This window comes from Misgurnus anguillicaudatus, chromosome 13 (genome assembly GCF_027580225.2).
Source record: "Misgurnus anguillicaudatus chromosome 13, ASM2758022v2, whole genome shotgun sequence".
NCBI classification, from domain to species: Eukaryota; Metazoa; Chordata; class Actinopteri; order Cypriniformes; family Cobitidae; genus Misgurnus; species Misgurnus anguillicaudatus.
Genome location: NC_073349.2, coordinates 25,239,948 through 25,256,650, shown reverse-complemented (window position 1 = coordinate 25,256,650; position 16,703 = coordinate 25,239,948). Strand labels below are relative to the sequence as shown.

Here is a 16,703-nt window from a genome sequence, read left to right as displayed (position 1 = left end):
TATGGGACACAATTCAGTTTTGAAGACTTCGAGTCTGTCGTCTTCTGTCGTGTTTCTTTCTCTCTCACACGCACACTATCTCCGTCTCTTTCCTCTCTTCCTGGAGACGTGCCTGCAATCTCCATGCACATCCCCTTAGCTTGTTGCCATGGGAACCCTTTTCGAGATGCACACCCCAGAAATCCTCAGAAGACTGCACATATTTTGACAAGGTGGTTGTCACAAACAGAAAATAAGATGGAAGCGAGGAGCGGAAAGAGGATGAGCCACTAATTTTGTTCAAAGGTAAAAACATAAAGACGTTCATGGGTGCAGAGGTTTAAATGTGATCATTGCTTTGGGATATTTTCCGAGATTCGGCATTCGAATGTAATTCGGATTAGAGGCATGTAGAATACATTTGAATATGAAAACGCTGGATATTATAAATGAAAGACACAAAACGCAAGAAAATTAGAGCCGTATGTAGGGACAGTTCACCTACAGTACAGTAAAAATAAACATTCATGTGGTTCAAACCCATATGAGTCTTATTGTTGGTTGGTTAGTTCTTTTCAAAACAATTACAATGTAGTTTAAATGTTTGGTGAAGGTTAAAATCATATCAAATAAAGCAAAACACCAGAAAACCTTTAAAATAACACGCTCCCAAGAGAGAAAGCAATGTCTGATTCGTGAATCGTTCTATTGAATCATATTTTTCCAAATAAAATGGATGAATCAGTTCAAAACAGATCGCTACTCGCATAGGCCAATGGTGCTTTTGCTTCATTCACGCTTTCCCCGCCATTGATGAGTTATCTCATCAATTAAGAGAAAACATTTGCATAAAAAATGTGTTCCTGATAAGTTTTTATGTTAATCTGCAATGCACCGATTATTCACTAGATGGCACACTTTATGAAAAAACTAAAGCCAAAACGTTAATTACTAAGTTTAAACTCTGTGTATGTTTTGATAATCGTTCTGAATCTGATCTCTAACAAAATTCCTTCACAAAAATGCTATTATTTCAGCTTTTTGCCCCCCAAAAAAATATTTGTAAAGAAAAATACCCATATTTAGTATGGAACGTTTGTACCGAGGCCCTAAGGTGACATTGGAGTAAAAAAATCTAAAGTTTAGTTTCATGTGCTCACGTGAAACTTTCATGTGCTCATGCAAAACCTTCATGTGCTGAATTTTTTTTTTAAGTTTAGTTTCGCGTGCGCACGCGAAACCACCGCGTACGCACGTGAAACTTTCGCTTTCACATGCGCACGCGATAGATTCACGTGCGCATGCGAAACTAAACGCGATAGTTTCACTACGCACACGAAACTAAACGCGATAGTTTCACATGCGCACGCGAAACTAAACGCGGAAGTTTCACATGCGCACGTGAAACTAAACGCGATAGTTTCATGTGCGCACGCTAAACTAAACGCGATAGTTTCACATGCGCACTCTTTACTCTTTAAAGTGTGCACGCGAAACTAAACTATTTAATTTTTGCTACATGTCTCCTTAGGGGCTCCGTACGTTTGAAACTTTTTTTTTCATGCACAGGGTCTGTTCTTTCATTTGATATATTTGTATGTTTATATATTTTTAGAAGAAAATTTTCCTGTAAGGCATTTTGTAAAAATCACAAAAAATGCTGGCGGGCGACTTTTCAAAAAATGGCTAGCAAGGAATGAGTTAAAGCTTAAAGGCCTCAGTCCCATTTATAAATACACAGAAAAGACCTCCAATACATCTCCTTTTATGTTGCACAAAAAATAAAATAAAATACGAAGGCGAGTAAACAATGACGGGTGTATTTTCATATGTGATGCTCTCACTCCCTAATCTCAGCAGCACACCCATGCACCAGGTTCACTAAAAGTGGACCGTCTCTCTCTGATGTCAACCCGGGAGCAGGTGTGGTTGGCGTATCAGTCAGCGAGAACTGCGGTAATCCTCGTTCTTTCTTTCCCTCCTGCCTGAGAATTGGCACCGAGACAATGTTTTTATTCTCAGCTGCAATGCAGAGCAGTCTGGTGCTACAGATAGACTCTCGTTCACTGCGAAAGCATACGATCCACCGGGGTTGTAATGCGGATGATGTTCTTGTCTTTACGGTGTAGATACATGCAAAAAATACGTGCCTAGCTATTTTGACTGACGTAATGACGGGTGGACTAAGGTGAGAGGCGGCTTTTTGGAACGACGCAGATAAAGAGAAAGGGAGACGACTTGGCAGAATAAAAAGGAGAAAGAGATAAAGACAGAGGAGACTGTATTAACAAGCTGTCTGTTGGCAAATGTTACACCAAAACAGCCAATGGGCTAACTATCAAATGGTCCGGCACGTGGCCAAGGAAAATATAAAACAATCAAACAGAAACTATTTGATGAATGGAAACAAACAGTTAATATGATAGGCTGCCAGGTCGAGGGATAAAAAGACAGAAAGACAAACAGTAAAGAAGCTAAAGTAATATTAAGGCTTTCACAATTTTATTAAAGGGATGGTTCACTCAAAAATGTTAATTCTCTCATCATTTGCTCCGCTGAACATAAAAGGAAGAAGTTTTTGACCAATGTTTGTTACCAAACTGGTTATGAGCACCATTAACTTCCATAGTAGTATTTTCCTAAAATGTTAAGTCAATATTGCTTCTGTTTCCTGCTTCCCATTACAAATATCTTCCTTTGTGTTCAGCAGAAGAATTGTTTTACAAAACAAATGTATACAGATTTGTAACAAACTGAGGATAAGCAAATAGTAACAGAATTTTCATTCTTGGGTGAACTATCCTATTAAAGGTGCAGTGTGTAGATTTTAACGGCATAGTAGTGAGATTGTGAATCGGCTCAGTCCACCATTCACTAAAATGCATAGAGAAGCTACGGTAGCTGCTACAGGACAAACATGTTGTTGTTAAAGTCAAAATACAAATATTTGTAAGATCATCACTGATAATATAGTTATGTATATAATATAGCATTTCTGTCAAGAGATCCTTTTAAATGTTACACACTGCACCTTTAAGTCACAGACTGGACCAGGGTGTCAGAAAAATGAACCATTGTACCTCAGCTCTTCAGGCAAAGTAAAGATGAAAAACAGGCACAGTATCACTCACTTTTTAAAGTGACATGGGTGACGACCAATGTTGACCGCAACAGAACTGCCGGCGTTAAGGTGGTTCCCTTCAATAGTGACTGTGGTTCCTCCTGAGAGCGGTCCTTGAGCGGGCTGGACACGTGTAAAGTACGGCGTCTGAGGAAGAAAATCACATAATATTAAACATGCAGTGCATTTTTATCATTAACAGTATTAGGCTCTTAAGTATGAGACCAGTACTTCTCTCAAAAAGCCATTTTGAAATGATATGCATTCAATTTAAACTTAGATTATCAAAAAGACAGAAACATGTAAATCTGTAGATTTAAAGGGATAGTACACCCAAAAAATGAGCATTTCTGTCATCATTTATTCACTTCGAGTTCCACCTTTGTTCTGCTAAACCCAAATAAATAAACCGAGCAGATCTGGGGCACCATTAACTTCTATAGTAGGAGAAAATAACACTATGAAAGTCAATGGTGCCCCAGATCTGTTTTTTTTTTTTGTAAATATCTTAATTTGTGTTCAACAGAACAAAGAAATTTATACAGTTTTAAAAAAATAGCAAATGATGACAAATGTATCATTCTTCGGGGAACTATCCCTTTATGGGGTTGTGCACACCAAAACGCGGGTGAAAACACCTGAAGGACACCGATTGACAGCTGTTTTTTCAGCTGAGCGCCAGCTTTCTTCAGCCGAGCGCTTTGGTAGCTGTGATACTTGAGCTGTGAGCCGGTTGGTTAATCTGATACTTGTCCTGCCCCTCCTCCACTGTGATCGGACGGGCGTGGCAGAACTGACATTGATGAGCGGAGCTTTTCACCCAAAGTTGAATCTCTTTCAACTCTCTGCACTCAGTGTTGAGTGCGGAAAAACCGCCGAGGGCCGGCTTTTAGCGCGGAAAAATACACTGGCTGCTGGCTTATTTGAACAACGCTGAGCTTCCATTGGAAACAACTGAAAACATGCGCTGGCCGCGGGCGTAAAAGCTTTGGTGTGCACGCCCCCCTAGGCTCTTAAGTATGAGACCAGTACTTCTCTCAAAAAGTCATGTTGGAAATCATGTGCATTCAATTTAAACTTAGCTGATCGAAAAGACAGAAACATGTAGTATGAATCTGTAGATTTAAAGGGATAGTACACCCAAAATTTATTTACTTGAAGTTCCACCTTCCAAACCTGTATACATTTCTTTGTTCTGCTAAACTTAAAAAAATGATTGTAACCGAGCAGATCTGGGGCACCATTACCTTATATAGTAGGAGAAAATAATACTATGAAAGGCAATGGTGCCCCAGATCAGTTTGGTTATTAAAATTTTTCGAAATATCTTCATTTGTGTTCAGCAGAACAAAGAAATGTAAACATTTTTTCAATCTTCGGGGAACTATCCCTTTAAATGTCCCCCGACTCAAAGATGCTTACCACAAAGGTAAATGCCCTGGGTGAGAGAGCCCTGTAGTCAGCCAAACAGTCTCGAACGCAAACCTCCAACTGGGCTTCCTGTACGCGATACCCTGTGGCGTCATTCAGCAGACACACGATCCTGCGGAAAACAGAGATGTGAGAATCCTCTTTAGGTTTGTGATTAACATCACCGCTTAGCTATTTCAAACCGCATGGGGGAGGGCGTTTAATAGATACGTTTACTTGATAGAGCTTCTGTAAATATTATTATTATAATTAATCTCTTTCTGAGTCATTATTCAAGTAGAAAGGATATGGTATGTGGGTTGAGTACAGTAAGAGATCTGTAGAGATCACCTTTCCGCGCTAACGTATTCCTCTTCTATAGGAATACAAGGAACTTTTCCCAGTCGAACACCTGTCTGAATGTCTCTGAATTGCAGGCCCAGGTTCTCCCCCGTGATGGTTAGCCTGGTACCACCCTGACGTGGACCGGTCTCTGGCAACAGCTGCGAAACAAGGGAAAGAAAGGCTTTAGCTTGTCTGGATATATTGGTGAGATTCACTTTTCAAGGTGTAAAAACAAAAAGGCATCATTTGCAACCGTCTCGGATGATCCAATCACAAGCGAACACTGCTAGAGACAGGTGCGAATGGTGTTAAGCATTCAGCTAAAATATCTGACAATGCTGCTTGAAACAATAGGTTTATGCTTAGTTCAAAATTCAAGTTTCTTTGGGGGGGGCGGTGTACATATTATATAATCAGGAAAATGATTTAGCAAGTGATGTGGGCACAGCAGACACATTTACACAACAGGTGTAAACAGCAATAAGTTGACCGCTTGTGAGAAGTGGATCATGGATCTTAATACCATGTAAACAATACCTACATGACCACTCCAGAGTTGAATATTGTGCCATATTACAAAATTTCCTTAAAAAAAAAAGAATTATACTTGAATACTTTGCATTGAGCCCAACAGCTCTCCGCTCTTACAGTTTCAACCCAAACTCAAGACGTCTTGCATTTTAATGGAGACAAATCACTCCTCGGCACAGGGGAGCAGAAGCACCTTATGCTGGGCTTGGTAAGATACAGTATGTCCCTCTACCCCCCCCCCCCCCATCCAGCCTCTAATTGAAACTTATTACCCATGCTCCCGAATCCGTGCTTCTGAGGTACGTGGTGCAAGGCAGTAGAATAATGTGATTTATTTAGCTGGATTATTCTCCGTAACAAGGACAGGTGTGGCATGACAAAACAAATATGGTGAATGATGTGCAGGGGCGACAGCGGGACGGCGCCCCGTTAGAGCCATCATGAGGTAATTACAGGTACTCTCTACGCCTGATCTCACGACCGCAAGGTCTCCATGGAAACCTGTAGCAAGCCCCATCTACCAAAACGGGTGGGGGCCCCAGGACAAAGCCTTGGGAAAATTCTATAGAGAAAATTATAGTGCATGTCTAACTGTACATTCAACTAGTAGTTTGTTGCCACAAATGTCAGTAGAGTTTATTACGCTCGTGGTGGCTCAGACGCAATGAATGAGAAACTGAACTGCACTGTCAATAAAACAGCCAGAGCAGCAAAACAAATGCAGGCTTTATTGACAGACCGTGTAAACCAATGAGCCTTGACCTGAAAATGACAGAATTTGGACTTGGGAGTGTCGCTCGGGGATTACTCTAAAATTAACCTACATTAGATGTCTTTTATTATGTAAAAAAAAACAATTTATACATTTCTAATTAAATCAGCCTTAGAGGGAAATGACAGATAAAAATAAAATCTCTCCGCACAAGAGGGGGAACACTAATATACAGACATGTTCTCCCCTAGGACCTTGTTAAATTATACACAGTTAAGTAAATCTCCCTTTCATTATCAGCTCTGGGTAACGATACATTTCAAAAATGTATGCAATTACTGCGATTAAAGTGCACTGGAACGCAAGAAGTCTCCTGCTGATTTCCAACGGTGAGATTATTACTGTTTGTGTGCGCACCCGTTCCCCACCCTCCATGGGTGGGAGGACAACAATGAAGTAAGAGAAGTAGGAGAATTTGGAAAAGATGGAAGGTGAGAAGAATGGAGGCGGATTGGGGTGTCTAAAAACGACCGTTTTCCAGAACCAATCCAGAACCCACCAGCCACCTGTGCAGTGTTGGGGCTTAAAAGATTCCTGATGTTCCTTGTCCTCTGTTGTTTATGTTCGCCTGCCGTCTGTCTGTCTGTCTCTCATTCTTTTCCTGATCCTCATTAGCAAGGTGCGTTTTTATCTTGGCTTGGATGTCGGAGCGCTACAGAAAGAGATTTGGCAAGCGGGTAAGTGCGGGCTGGGAAAATCTTTCCATCAAAAGACATTTGGCAACACAATAGCTGAGGATCTCAGACTAAAACATCCATTTCACACTGAATCTCCTGTTATAAGGTGCTTTGCCAGTAGAAACATTTTCTTGCACTATTCATCAGGAATGTAACAGGCACAGATCCGTCTGGCACACCCCCCTATAAGCGTACAGCTCTTTGCTTCCTGATGTAATTGAGGTTAAGTGTCTTTGCTTACGGGTACAGCAGTTTCCCTCAGGATTTCACCCTGCAAACCTTCTATTCATAGAGCCCCAACCAATCTACTGAAGAATAAAAACTTCAAAGTTTTGCCATATCCAAGTGTATAGCATTCTGGGACGTATTTTCTTCTGTTTTTTTTTATTTTCCACTTCAATATTGCTAGCTTGTAACATATGCTTTCAAATCCCTCTTCCCCAGAGCCAATCTTACAGCCTCATATATACCATACAGTCAAAAATTGGCTTTTTGCAAAGCGATGCCAATAAAGAATATAGAATAAGAAAACAACAAAGAGCAAAACTGGTCTGTAATTGGTTTCAATGGGGTTGTTTTACATGTAGCTTGGTGGCATCTAATCAAAGACAGACTTTAGATTCTTGTTTTTTTTTGTCTCCCAAAAGGATGTGATCTTTATGACCATTTCATTTGCTTTGTATACATACACATACAATCAGCCAATCAGAATTCAGTCTATTTATCCATTTTCCACATGTCTCACTTCATCTAGCGGCATTCAAACTGAATCAGAACAACATGTATATTTAACATATTTCATGTCAAAGCTTATCAGTGCTGTTTACTGTTGACAGATGTGAGATAAGCGAGTGTTTGTGTGTGGATCTGTGTTTGTCTGTGAGGTAATAAAATCCCAGATAAAGGATTTTTAATGCTCAGCATTCTCGCTGTTGCCACCGGTTAGGTTTACTGTACTCTTGTTTGTTTCAAATTGGAGAAAGTCTACACTTTATTGCAATTTAGTGAAGTGAAGAGGTGCGTTTTGGAGAGTAAAAGGTTTTCCCAAATTGCATGACATGTTTCCTCAAGGATTAATCTATTTTTTTGCAGTTTTGTTAAGGTGGAGGTAGAGCTTTAGCTAAATGGGGGCTGAACCAAATAAAATGTGAAATATTTAACTGCATTGCAGTTTGTTTTATAAATACCATAGAATGTAAAAAAAAGATGGACGTAGTGTCCGTGACGTCACCCATACGTTTTTGAAGATCGTTTTTGAAGCTTAAAGTAGGCGGTGCCTGCGGTCGCCATCTTGGCCGCACGTCATCGCGCATCTATCGCGGACATCCGAAAATGGGTGGGTGATTCTCATGAAACCATTGAAACACCACGGCACTAATGATTTTAGCTTTTAAATGTGTAATATAGTAACATTAAAAAGCATCAGAATTAACACAATACTGTGTTCTACCTTGCACAATGTGTGATTTCAACATAAGAATTTATCATTGGAAATTTTATCTCATTTTCTGCTGAAATTCTCATTACCGCAATGTGTCCGGCTGTGTTTGAACATGCTTTATGTTGTAATTTATTTTAAATTAACACAAAAAATTAAGAAAAAAATAAATGGATGTTTTGCTAGACTACTTTAGATGACAGAAAAAATATTTATTTAATATTCATGTATAATAATAATGAAGAAAAATTAGGAAAATGATGTGTCCATGCCTGATGTTCTCATCCTCCGCAACACCTTTTGAGAACAGTTTAAGCACACATACAGAATTTTAATAAAGTTTGATTTTGAGTGACCAAGCACACCAGTTACTTCATGATGGCTACCAGGTAAGATCATTTTTTTTACAGTTAATTTGAAATATTGTCTTGTCAGAATGCTTACACGACATTTTGATTATCATTACCGCAACAGATGCTTATTAAATGTTAATTTAATTAATAGAAGCATAATACTTTGATTTTAAATGCATGTGCAGAATCTCCAAATTATGTTCTTTCAGGTTTGTCATGTCATTTTGAAAATATGTCAGTGTTGATGTTTTCTGACTGTTGCGGTAATGAGATTTTTTAGGACTAATTTTTTAAATTATGTTACAAAAAGTGTTAAATGATAAGTAAAAGTTTTTAAATTAATGTTCCCATTTACTCCAGACTTTGTTTTTCAATGTCTGGTGGGAAAAAAAGTAAATTTAAGCAATTTTTACATTTTCATTCTTGACATTTTTAAAACCAAGTTTTCGTGAGAATCACCCGGGTAAAGAGGCAGGACATCATATTTACATTATGTTCCCTGCTCAATATTACTTGCTGGATTTAACGTTGGATCAGATGAATTTTTTCGCTCAAGTTGAATTTTTTTTACTTGCGTTGAAGACGCATTTGAGGTAAATATGCATGTTCGCGACAAACGCGCCATCCAATTTGTGTCATTCGCATTATCCTACACGATTTCGCGTATATTCATGTCTTTGCATTGACTTCTTATGTAATCTGCTCGTGTAAATCGTTGAATTTGCATTTGGTGAGTACGCCCCAGTAGACTCTAAAAGAGGGGTCTCCAACCTTTTTGTGAGCAAAAGCTACCACAATGGATAAAACTATTTGGAGGGCTACTTTTTGATATAGGCCCTTTCCCAAGTGGTACACTCCGGATTTATGGACTTCCTCAGAATCCACACTTTGATGACATCATTTAGTGCAGATTTTAGGGACCCTTGACAAGAGTCCACGAGGGAGCATCAGAGTCGTATTTTGGGACAGACTCGAGCATCAGGCTGGAAATAGGAAGAGAAGTTTCCCATCAGTGTGAACTCCTCCGTTCCGTCGGCGGATTGGTCTGATTGCTCTTTCGCAAGGACTTCTTGGTTGGTAAAGTGTGTGAAGCCTACTGCAGTGCGGGCTTCGCCGAAGACCGCATCAAGGGTGCAAAGGGGGCGCCAAAGAGCATACTTTAAAGCGTAAAAATTATAGATGGGACACCCTACGGACTCGTAGACTAAGCGAGAAAGCGCAATTTAAGGCCACAGGACCGAAAGTCCACATGAAGTGTGCCACTTGGAACAGGGACATAGTCTACTCAAAACCTTTTTGTTTTACTTGTTGATATGTTTTATCATTGTTTAAAATGTTAACATGCATAAAAGAAACCAAGCTAACATAAAAATATGTAATAAATAAATATTAAAATTGAGGCTATTCATAGAATTTGCATTTGCATACAAACTCTGTGTGGGCAAACTGCTCTAAAGGGTTCTGTAGCAGCGAATAAATGTATGAGCCAATCAGTGTCCTTGTGAATCCACAGCAATAAGTCGCATGACTTTGACGGCTAAGCTGGCCCAGAAATCTTACTAAAACTAAGTCTCTTTGGACAAAAAAGACAAAAGCGGCATGTTCAAATGAAAAGGGGTGCTAGTGGACGGCTTTCTAAAGGTATTGTAGACCTCACTGGCTGGAACAGAGATCAGACCGTTTCGTCTGAAACACAAAATCGCCCACAATGAGACCGACATTAAACAAATTCAATTACCGCTCAGACCCGGGGGTCTCTCTGAAGAGAAAGAGAAAGAATGAGAGAAAATCCCAGTTAAGGACTCGATTCCAAATGAAATTAGAAGCTTATCCACCAGTTAATATACTAAGTCACACCACTTTGACATGAACAAAGGAAGAACAAGCGAAAGAAGAAACTGCACAAAATGTCGTCGCTAAAATTTGTAATACAGGCTTACATAAGTAGCATTATGCTATGCCTATTATATGGAACGTTAATGCTCTGTATAATGTAAAAAAAACTGTGTTAAGGAGGGTCTGCACGAGCTAACCAGTGACACCCCACCAATACACCAATGCTAGGACCTATTTAAAATGTGAGTTGCAAGGCCACACACAAGAAGTGATGTCATGCATTAATGTATGGTTTAAAATGTTGCATTTTTTTCAATGACATGCCTGAAACACTTAAAGCTCGACATCATCATAGTCCTCAAAAAAGTGAGACTTTATATAGTAGATAGCAGGCGTGTTGAAGTCAGATGGTAACTGGCTCTACATTTATTGTTAAATACAGTGCATGCAATTGTGAATTCAGCTGAAATTGCTTCCTCAAGCACTGTTTCGACAGTTTTAACAGCCGGGTCTCTAAAGGGGATAAATCTGGAGATGCAACTTCTAACATGATAACATGATAACACCGAGAGCACAGGCTTTCTGAAATGTGGCATCTCTTAATTACACCTTTAAAGAGTTGCCAACACAAATATTAATAAAAAGAATAATAAAAAACACTGTTAGACAAAAAAAACTATTATTAAAAATTGTAAAAATATGCATATGCCAGGTACTATTAAGCTCTCATTGGTACCATTATGTACGTATGAGCTCCCAATATGAACTCTTCAGGTGCAAATGTGTACACAAAATAAACAAACTTGTAAATTTTACTTTAAAAAAATCCTCGTAACAATTTGCACAAACTTTTTTTAAAGTACAACTTACCTACTAAAATCAAATAAAATCTACTTAATAATGCTTGAAAAAACATATGTTAAATAATTAAGTAAATGTTACTTAATTATTTTTATTTTAGAAGTTTTTTCAATATTGAAGCAATATTGAAGCACCCCTAAAAATATTAAAATAAATCTTATTTACTGTTGTATGGTAGATTTTTAAAGAAGATAACAAACAGTAAATACATTGTATTTACTTTTAGTGTTATAAATGGCATTATAACCACAAAATTGATGACTGTGACTTCTCCACAGAAACGCACACAAAACTGTGTTTTTGACATTCATTGTCAGCACTGTGGAGAGAAATACAATAAAATGTTCTGAACAGTGTTTATGTAAGGAAACGGTGAACGGTAACTTCACAAATTATCATTTACAACAAAACAACATCAATGATATAAGAGCTTAAACCTTTATGACATTTTATTAACAAATATTTAAGTAGTTAAAGTTCTTCTCAGTTCTTATTCTGTAAAAAATCCAAATATATAGGCGCAAAGATTGTGGGTATTCCTTACAACATGAGCAAATAAATTAAAGTTCATTTATTTAAATGTTTTAATTTAATTTAATTTTATATTTTTAAGTTAAATGAACTTTTTTTTTACTTGAACAGGTTTTTGATTAAATTAACTTTATTATTTTAGGACTTTGTGCAGTAACTATAAAACAGTTAAATCATACAAGAAAATATCTAATACGACTTACTAGATCATTTTGTTCAATAATTAATTGTGTATTTATCATCATTTTACTAAAACTAAAATCTAGTTCTCAATAAATGTTAATATTATTATGTAGAAATTATGAGGGTTAATCTAATATTCCTACACCAAAAAGTGTATCTTTTAAAAGGGAACTGTCCCAGTCACGGCTGGGGTGCATATTTTGACCATTTATTCTGACAGTTTTGTAAGTTGAAGGACAACTAGTTTACTATAGCCATCACAAACTGCAGTAATATAGTAAAGTATCACTGTAGATCCATTTGTAAAGCATTGTTTTTGCAACCCAAAGGTCATGGGTTCAAACCACACTGTACTAATAAAAGAAACGTACAGATTAAATGCACTCCAAGTTACTTTGGATCAAAGCGTCTGCCAAATGATATACAATTAATTTTATAGACTGAATGCATTGTAAGTTGCTTTGGAGAGGTGTCTGCCAAATGCATAAATGTTGGGTTTGCACACATTATATCTAAAGAACTGTTTAAAGTGAGCCAGGTCAACAGATTCACAGTTAAAAAACTGAAAACAAGCAAGTGACCTTTTTCTTTTCTGTCTCTCTCTTCATTTAGTCCAAGTATGGAGAGACAGGCATGAGCTAACGGATTAGCAACTGTGCCACTGGCAATTACCCAGAATCAGAAGCTAATCTGACTGAGAAAGACCGCTGTCTCTCTGAATACTAGCTGGCAGCGCTGGCACATAGTAGTATATTAGCATCAATCCATTGCTACATGCCACTAAAAGCACAGCGATAGATTTGTCTGGCAACGTCTGTGCCGAAAACGCAGCGAGAAGCGATATAGGTCTATTGTTTTAGATTAAGAGTGTTAATGTTGTAAAGTTATAGTAGGGCCCTGCGATTGTTTGCATAAGGGAAGCAAACAAGGAGCTAAGCTACTCTGAATGGACACATGATGAGACTTATAGCAGGCATTAAAAGAGGGAATTGGCATGATCCTTAAAGTAAACCGGCGGACAGTTTAATTTCATTAGTCACATGAAGGCATTCTTCAAAATAAAGGCTCTGCATTAACAGCTCATATAATAAAATCGATTTTAAGCCTTGTGATTATGAGGGTGTTAACTAAAAACACAAAAACGGGGTGCGAGTACATTGAAATGTGTTTGCCCTACCTTGGTGATTTTAGGATGTGCACATCGGCTGTTTCCTGCACTGGGATGCATCCAAATGCTTTCAGGAGGAGCACACTCCTGTCTCAGTGAACACTTCTTCTCTTGGACGCACCAGCCGCAGTCGAAACGAGGATCTGCTTTCAAACACATCCCACAGCTGTCCCGCATGGCGTAACACTTATACAGGTGAGCTGGAAAAAGAGAAATAAAGAGAAACATTTAGGAAGAAATAGGGCAAAAGTGAAACACCCAACTTAAGAGAAAACGCTTCCCTGCCAATGACGAGAATTTCCGGCTTTCCACAATACCGCAACTTATACAACTCGGAAGTAGCGCCTCACGTGAAAGAGAAAGAACTCTGTGTATATTTTAAAGATCGCTCTGCATCTGATCTCTATCAAAAGTCCTTCACAAAAATGGAATTATCTCAGCTTTTTGCTCAAAAATGTGTGTTTTTGAAGAAACCTACCCATATTTGAGAGGTGATAAAAGAGAACTAATGAAGGTAGGATGAAACTTTTTTTTTTTTAAGCAGATGTCTGTTCTTTCATTTGATATATTGTTTGTTTATATATATAAAGAAGAAAATTTTCTGGAAGGCATTAAACTTTTGTGAAAATCATGAAAAATGCTGCCGCTGACAACTTTTTTTTAAAAACGCTGGTGGGGAAAGAGTTAACACAGTTAATCCCTGCTGTCTAATGCAGGGTTCACACCAGACGCGGAAGAGGCGGCAAGCGCGAGTGATTTACATGTTAAGTCAATGCAAAGACGCAATTAGGCATCAAATAGCGCGGAACGCGCTGAAGGTGTTTTGTGTTCATATTTTCTCTGATGAACACAAAAGAAGATATTTTGAGAAATGATGGTAAACACACAGCAGATAGTGACCATAGACTTCCATAGTAGGAATAAAAATAATATAAAGGAATTTAATGGGTACCGTCAACTGTATGCTTACAATCATTTATCCAAATATTTTCTTCATAATTTTTCACAATATTTTATTCCTACTATGGAAGTCAATGGTCACTATTTGCTGTGTGTTTACCATCATTTCTCAAAATATCTTCCTTTGTGTTCATCAGAAAAAAGAGATTCAATGCTGGTTTGGAACAACATGAGGATGAGTAAATGATGACAGAATTTTCATTTTAAAGTGAACTATCCCTTTAATTCAAAGTTCTCTTGAACTGTGAACGTTAAGGGAGATTAAAGGCCACATCATCCAAACAGGTGTCACCTCATCAACAGCTAAGAATATTTTCAGCGTAAAGTTAAAGATGGCAGATTTTTGTCACGGGCTTCTGGAGCTGGAGGGGATGGAGGCTGAGCGTTCCGCTGCCTGCCGTCGGACATCAAAGGAAACGGTGCATCCATCCGTCTCAGCCTCATGCTAATCTGATTAGCCACGGCTAAGCTTAAAAGTAGCTCTGCGCTAATTAAACATAAGCAAATGAATGATTTAATTACATTATCATTTCCACTTTACAGCAGCCAATGTGAGGAAGACAGATACATTTATTATCCTATAAAAGAGGGGTGCTGAAGTATAGAGGGTGAGAAAGAAAGAGTGATATAAGGATAGAATGTCAGACAAAAAATTAGAAAAATGAAAGAGTAAGAGAGATCTGACCAAAACCGATGCTGCCCAGTCAGTCTATAGCTTCACACATGGTTTCAAAAAAGACATCCAAGACACCAACAAAATTTCAGTTGAGATTTACATTGAAAAAACTAAATTCTCTCAGTACTGATACCCCAACTTACCCATAACTCAAACCCTAAACATTTTTAACCCTCAAATTCGTATAAAATAAGAGTTTAAGAAGCCCCATAACCCAATCCTAAAATAAATTTTTTTTTATCTTTTTTTAAAGGATTAGTCAATTTTCTTTAAAAAAAAATCCAGATAATTTACTGACCAGCATGTCATCCCAAATGTTAATGTCTTTCTTTGTTCAGTCAAGAAGAAATTATGTTTTTTGAGGAAAACACTCCAGGACCCTTCTCATTTTAATGGACTTTAATGGACCCCAACACGTAACAGTCTTAATGCAGTTTAAAATTGCAGTTTCAACGGACTCTAAACGATCTCAAACGAGGCATAAGGTCTTCTCTTGCAAAGCGCTTGTAATTTTTAACAAAAATAAATAAAAAATATGCACTTTTAAACTTCTTGTCTGGTCCTGTAACGCGCCAGCATGACCTTACGTAATACATCATCACGTCAAGAGGTCACGGATGACGAATGCGAAACTACGCCCCAGTGTTTACAAGTGTGGAGAAAGAGGACCGCTCCGACGCTGTTGTATGTCGAATGATACTAATTAATGTCTTTGTGTTTATAGTTTAAAATTGTCCGCAAATGTGCGTTTCATATTTGTAACACGTGACCTTTCCACTGCATTACGCAATTACGTGAGGTCGCACTGGGGCATCACAGGACCGGACATAGACCAGAAGTTGTGGGTAAAAAGTGCATATTTTTTATATTTCTTGTCAAAAATGACAATCGTTTCGCTAGATAAGACCCCTATGCCTCGTTTGGGATCGTTTAGAGTCCGTTGAAACACATTAAAACTGTTACGTGTTGGGGTCCATTAAAGTCTATTGAAATAAGAAAATTCTTGGAATGTTGTCCTAAAAAAACAATTTCTTCTCGATTGTACAAAGAAAGACATCAACATTTTGGATGACATGGTGGTGAGTAAATTTTCTGGATTTTTTTAAGAAAATTGACTAATCCTTTAATTTCTTATCCTGCAATATGACTGGTTACAATTTTTTTGATCCAGGACCAACAATGGTGTTGATCCAGGATCACATCCTACTTGGTAAAATTATGTTCACCCTTCATGTCGGTGGGTAAAAATGACTCGTCAAGGTAATATCCACCCTAAATAATGAGGCAGCCTATGACAATATAATGAAATGCTTCCTGGGACATTCAGTATTGCCTCTGTGTATCCATCAGACTTGTTTTAATGACTATACGAGCATCCAGTAAGAAGTTTGTGGGGGTGCAATCCATGCAGACAATATGGGACATACAAGGTTACTCATTTTTATGGCCGTCTAAGCATGCAGTGAGACCAACAAAGGGATAAAGGTAGGTGGATAAAGATAACAGATGGGATATCTTAAGACTAATAATTAGCTGGTTTCATAGAAATTTGTCTATGCATACTGTAGACAAACTTGCTCTTCTAATGTCCAAATAATTTTGAGTCTCTTCAGTGTACACATATTTTCATAAATGGCCCCTGAAGTAGGAAAATGAAATACAAATGGAAGTGAAAAACGCCTACACGAGTGGTATTGGGGCTTTAATTAAGACTCATTAAAGACTAAGGATGGTAATAAATCACACACTTAAATTCTGTGTGATTTGAGAAGGACTGAAATGTGTTTTTTACATTGTTTGTTGCAGTAACAGCACAGACAGATCCAGATACTAAGAGCACTGAGGCATGGAAAGACATGCAG

General features: G+C 38.1%; 1 protein-coding gene across 4 annotated transcripts in view; it reads right to left on the bottom strand.

Moving 5' to 3' along the window:
- plxna1a (plexin A1a) overlaps positions 1-16,703 on the bottom strand; it is a 274,556-nt gene that overhangs the window by 54,209 nt on the left and 203,644 nt on the right. For all 4 annotated transcript variants that reach the window (XM_055187468.2, XM_055187471.2, XM_055187470.2 and 1 more), the window contains exons 12-15: positions 13,215-13,405; positions 4,862-5,013; positions 4,523-4,643; positions 3,111-3,247 (exon numbers count right to left, since the gene is read on the bottom strand). In XM_055187468.2, coding sequence (XP_055043443.1) covers positions 3,111-3,247; positions 4,523-4,643; positions 4,862-5,013; positions 13,215-13,405 — 601 coding nt within the window. The remainder of the gene's footprint in view (positions 1-3,110; positions 3,248-4,522; positions 4,644-4,861; positions 5,014-13,214; positions 13,406-16,703) is intronic.